Raw genomic sequence first — 6,312 nt, 5'->3', positions numbered from 1 at the left:
CGATGATCCACCTTTCAAATACACATTCCCCACCTCTCTATGTTTCTGTGTGTATGCTTGTGTTTGGCCAACCGAGTGGTTAGCATATCGCGCAACGACGTCAGAGGTCCCGGGTTCGAATCCTGACCTGGGCATGGATGTTTGTAAGTGTCAAATCATCAATTTCCTCATATCATTACTCATTCTCATCATGTTTTCAAGGGGTCCCGGGTTTGATACCCGGTGGAGGCACGTGGCGCAGTGGTTCGGATCCCACTTTAAACTGTAGGTCCAGTCTCGATTAGCCTTACTTTGCATAAAGTGGACTTCAAACACCAACTAAAACCAAACCAAACTCATCCCCATCTTCGCAAATTAGTCAGTAGTGGCACAAAAGCGAAGTAAAATAAAACATATCAACTTAATATAAATTTGGTGGGACAAGACCGGCATAAACAATACTTTATATATGTAAATATACATAAAATGTGTCCTTCTACATGAATTTAGGGGCGGGGAGGGAGAAAGTGTCTTCCTCCGCAAGCCGGTGCCTATGGTATAGTCGCTGACATTTCTGTATTGTAATGAACGTATTTATAGTAAATGGAGTTATTATAACCAGAAAGTGCCCGGGACGGTACACACACACGCACAGACACACATGTGTGTGTATGTATGTAAATTTCCTTCCGGTCGTCGTTTGGCAATTAATAACTTCCTGATTTGTTCTCATTGTTTACAAACTGTCCTTTTGAAGGAAAAGACAAATTCTATTTATCTCCGCTTGCATGACATCATAAGAATTAATGTCAAACAAAATAAAACCTTCTTATTTCTTTAATGTAAAGCATTGTTTGTCTATTTATAATTAAGGCCGTCTTCGATGTTCATCAGTTCCCCTTCCTGATGTCTGTCTTTTAATCTTTTACGCATTTGTCGAAGACAAATATCAAATGTCGCTGCAGGATTTTGTGTCGATATACCTGATTGGAGAATTTGGAACCGGTCCTCCTTGTGAAGTGGTTGTCGTAGTGTGCTAGGGTTCGATTGATTAAATGCTTGCTTTAAGTCAACTTTACTCACAGAGAGGTTAATCGGGACTGGACCTACTGTTAAAAGTGGAATCTGAACCGATATGACCTTCACCGGATATCTAACCCGGGACGATGACGACAACAAGGCGACGACCTTACCACTGCGCCATCAGTGAGGCTCGCTAGGCTTCGAGTTCTTGGTAAGGTATCGATCTATCTTTGTGTTACGTCTTCTTTACTCTTATTACGTCATGGCATTTCCACCGCATACCTACATTAACCTGGCATAGCAGAGAAGGTGTGTAAAATATCAAGTAATACAAATGGAAGTGATAAGTTCCCTAGGGGTGGAGGATAAAATTGCGTACGAAGATTGGACTCTTGAAAGGGGAGACGTTGAGGCTGAAATTTCGTGTTGTTAGGGAAGATCCTTAGCTGCCAAGAGTGAACTGACGTTTTTTTCTCTCGCTGAAACACTCATAATCTCCAACCTCATGGTCATGCACCATCATTTCTTTGAATGCAATCAAGAGTTCAGAGTTTCAACCCACACCAATTTGTTCAAGTGCTGATTCCACCACCCAAAGAAAGTTATTGAAGATTTATGTGTGTATTACATATCCACCATCCACCATGCACCTAAACAAATCTTCCAAATTATCAAAGCTATTTATTTATTTATTTATTGAAATTTCCAGTACAGCAGAAGCCATTTTAAACCGGAAAGAAACAACAATAAAACAATAGACTAAGATTAAAAACAAAAGAACGAATAACATAAAATAAACAAAAATAAAACAAGCCAAAAAAAGTACCAAGGTAAAAAGATCAGTACAATTTTTTCTATGTTGCTGATAAAAAATGAATATGAGGTGAATATATCTATTTGGTTTGAGATTATATTGAACTGATTCGGTAGCCTATGGAATAGTGAACGTTGTATGAGTGAGAGCCTGGGAGTTGTAGTGTGGAAAGTTTCCTTGCTCCGTGTTTTATGTCTAGGCACTCTGAGTGAGAGTTCGTGGAGTGGGATGCTGCATCTTAAGTTTCCATTTATAATCTTATATAGCAATTTCATATCTGCAATGTATCTACAAGTTTCTGGAGTATTAATATGCAGTTTTACAAGCAGATCTCTCTTAGGCAGGTGTCTTAGGGCAGGCACTGTATATCGAACGATGGAGAGGAAAAAGCTGAGAACGCTGTCGATCTTGGAGGTATGAGAATGGGCAGCCATGTTCCAGATTGGTGAACAATATTCTAGAATGGGGGACACAAATATCTTGAAGTAAATGGAAAGTGCTTTCGGGTTATTGATTTCGGTGAATTTGTAAAGTAGGCCTAGCATACGCATTGCCTTTTTTGTGATGGTTGATATGTGATTATCGAAAGTTAGTTTAGAATCTATGAGGATACCTAGATCTCGGTGTCGTGCTTCTTTTGCTAGAGGGAGGTCGGTGAGCGTATAATTGCCTTCAAGAATGTTTTCTTTGAATGAAATTGTTATGTAAGAGCATTTAGAAGGGTTTGTGGACAGTTTCCATCGCTTACACCATTCAGAGAATCTGTTAATGTCATTTTGGAGAATTTGCATGTCTGATGGCTGTTTTATTTCTCTCATAATCTTGCAATCATCGGCAAACATTAGAATTGTGCTTGAGATGGGAGAATTAAAGAGGTCTGTGAGATCATCCAGATGTAATACAAATAACAAAGGGCCAAGAACGCTTCCTTGCGGTACACCAGATATAACAGGAAGCCAGTTAGAATGAGTTCCAGGAAGTATAACGCGTTGTTGTCTATTTCTTAGATAGTCTTTCACTAATTTTAACGTGTTTCCAGTGATTTAAAATCTGTTAGAAAATTTATGCAGTAAGTAGTGGTGATCCACTGAATCAAAAGCTTTGCACAGATCAAAGTAAACAACATCTAACTGATTACGATTAGTAATTGCTTTTATGGCATAGGATTGCATAGAAGACAGATTGGTAAGGCATGAAGAATTTGGAAGAAAGCCGTGTTGTGCTGGGTTAATGTAAGGGGATGTGAATTTCGGAAGTGTTTTTTTTAAACAAGTCTTCCGATTTCACGCATTCAATTTCTAGCATTCCTCAACCACCTCCTCGGTAGAAGCACAAGTGTTTCGGATCACACTTTAAACTGTAGGTTCAGTCCCGATTAGCCTTACTGTGCATAAAATGGACTTAAAACAACAAATCAAATCAAATCAAATCTAATCAACCACCTCCTAAACCCATCATACACTTCCAACACAGTAAAATATTAATCATTTATGGCTGGAGGATACTCCTGTATTCTTCGTTTCTCTTGTATCACGTGCAGCAAACTGTTGAATTCCTACGAATTTACGTTGTTGAAGTATTCTACCATAAAACATACATTTTTCATTTGATACACCTCTTATTCTGAAAAGGGTTTTAGACATGTCCGAGTTCTAACATTTCGCCTGTAGTATTTACTTTAATTTTCCCTTCTTTGTAACATGTGCAAATGATACAATGGTATCTAGAATTAAGCAATCATATACATGTAGCTCCAGCAGATTTTACATTAGAGACTCGTATCAAAGCAAAACAAAATACCCGTAGGGATACATTTCTCTGAAATATTTGTAAAATTAACTTTCTCGGTGAGATCTCTCAACTTTTTTTTTTGCGTAAAACTCAGCTCTTTCAAAATTAAAAATCCATTTGAAGAGTGGATGAACTTTATATGACCGTTATATTTTCTGCACATATATACCATTCGTGTGAGAAAAGTTTAAGAAGAAAAGCTAGAAATTATTCGATCGCAAGATTCAATGGAATAGTTTTTGAATTTAATAAAGTAGACTTTAAATTGCTACGAAAATTCAGAAATTGAAGTTTTGTTAAACGTCTCAATTATATGAACAGTGTGTTTATAAATGAATGGTGCGGTTTCAAAAATTAATAATAGAACATTTATTACCTTACACGGGCAAAACTTACACCGTAAGCACCCCGCAGTAAGCATGAAAAGCAAACTGCTGGTGGCGCATGAGAAACTTGGACAGTTGGGCAGTTGCCGCTGCTTACGGTGTAAGTTTTTCCCGTCTAAGGTAATAAATAAAATTATTATTAATTTTTTAAACCGCCGCACTATTCATTTATAAACACTCTGTATATATAAATATTATTACATGTAGACAAGTACATTTAATATTGTGTTCGTACCTAATTGACTTGACACTTATTGTCAGCCCACGTGCGAGAATACAATTTAACTGGATTTCCATTAAATGGCAAATGTTAATACACTTCTAGAAGAACTGTTATATTCATTATTGCTCGTATTTCGAATAACTGTGCTGTAAAATTAGAATTTTACTAAGTTTATAGATTTTGAAGCTTCTCGCTGTCATGTTACAAGAGAAGGAAATGTAGGTTGAAAAAAGCATTAGCTCTCTTAGCGGGGTCATTTTTAGCCTAACGTGAGTTCCGGTGTTCCTTTACTTCTGGAAGTAAAGGGTGATATTTTTTCAACGTCAACTATTTACATTCGTACAGTGCTCGAAGTGAGGGGGGATGGTATCACCCGAAGCTCGTATATTGTTGTTGCAAAGTATTGCCCAGCTGTCTCATTCTCACCATGTTAAACTATATAAGCATCACCCAACTAGCCCAAGGCTCGACCAAACTTTCCCGCAGTTATCATTTTCTACTTCAGATTCTGCATGCCTGGTTTAAAAACGGAGAAATATTACTACTAGTAGTTTACAATGTAGATACGTCTAGTCAAATCTACATTTTCACTAAACCTATGTAGTGTATTGTTTGTGTTTATTAGTTTCCCTGTCTGCCACTTCGGGCTGATCGCGACGCTGCGCATGGGTGATGATTAGATTAAATTGATGACAAGACAAGCACCAAAGTTCGTTTCTTAAACAGTCCTGTCCCACACATTATTATTATTATGTGTTATGGTGTTTATTCCCCATAACATTTGTGGAAACTGATGGCAAATGTAATGACGCACCCATAATTTTAATTTATGGAAAACAAGCTGAAACGTACAAAAACAATCATTTATGACCCCAGCTAGAAAAAAAATAGTAGGGGAACAGGAATTTACTCACAAAGATAAGCCCTTACTACTCTGTTATGGCCATTATTGTTATTTCATATCTGTTTATGCCACAGACTTCACTTGCTTCACTTTAGCCATATGTCTCTTGCCCAGAGAACTTGAAAAAATCAACATCAAGCTCCATATTGACATAGTTTTTCTTGCTTCAAGCCCTAAATATCTTCCAAACTTTTTGACAAAATCTTTGGGACACCCTCTATGTATAATAGTTGCTATAATTTGCACACAAGCAGATTCTGAACTGATGGTACTCTTTATGTATCTTTGCAGGTGAAAGACGAGTGGGTAAGCTCCGAAGTTCTACCCTTGGAGGACATCATCCCTCCTCAGGACATGTACGGGAAGACCTACTGCAGGTATCCAGTCACGTGATACGAATCACAGGACCGCGGAATTAAAATTCTCTAAAGTTCAACTCACTGCCATTGCTTGGAGGAGAAGTTAGGAATCATTTTTATGCCTTCAGCAGTGAAAACAAAGGCAAGCGGAAGTGCGTAAAACAGCCAACAATAGAGTCCGGACATGCGTTCAATAATTTATACTCATGGGTGCCGAGTGAGGTTGTTTTCAAGAGACAAATCTAGAAGTGCGTAACAGTTCGGAGTTATAATGTCAACTAGCATTATTTTTTATCAACATGAAGAACAACAGGTTCTAAGATGTAATTCATAGTAATATACTACCCAACGTTCTACACAGAAGTGGAGGAAAGTAAACAAGGTGCCTGAATATAACGAGCAGACACGTTGTAAATAGATAAGGAAGTGACAATAAAGTGATAAATAGAACGAAAATATAAAATTATTGCGGTATTGTCTGCACTACAAAAATCACCACATTTGTCTACATTTGTCGGAAAGTTTTATAATAGTGCTATTATTGTTATCGCAATTATCACAATAATATATATGTTTAATTTGTTGGAATAATAAATGATCATCATATCTAACACGGACCTTTGCCTACTTTCTCAGCTTCATTGTTCCATTGTTCGACTTTTGCTCCCTCTGAAATTTGTAGTGGTTCTTTTTCTTTGAGACACATTTGTAAATCCTGAAAAATGTCTACACCTATGTTCATGTGCACTCATGGACACCTCGTGGTTACAATCCTATTGACTCTCAATGACATCGTTACAACTCTTAAGTGTCCATGACTGCACTTCTCAATA

The 6,312-nt window shown here is 37.5% G+C and overlaps 1 protein-coding gene across 1 annotated transcript in view; it reads left to right on the top strand.

Annotated features, from left to right (window-relative positions):
• Positions 1-6,083, top strand: part of LOC145992314 (dipeptidase 1-like) — a 246,471-nt gene extending 240,388 nt beyond the window's left edge. Inside the window, exon 12 of the mRNA XM_083128698.1 lies at positions 5,412-6,083. Coding sequence (XP_082984824.1) covers positions 5,412-5,513 — 102 coding nt within the window. The 3' untranslated portion in view covers positions 5,514-6,083. The remainder of the gene's footprint in view (positions 1-5,411) is intronic.
• Positions 6,084-6,312: the final 229 nt, after the last annotated feature.

This window comes from Lepisma saccharinum, chromosome 9 (genome assembly GCF_977018435.1).
Source record: "Lepisma saccharinum chromosome 9, izLepSacc3.1, whole genome shotgun sequence".
Lineage (NCBI taxonomy): Eukaryota > Metazoa > Arthropoda > Insecta > Zygentoma > Lepismatidae > Lepisma > Lepisma saccharinum.
Note: the sequence above shows the minus strand (reverse complement) of the source record. Positions and strands in the feature narration are given on the sequence as shown.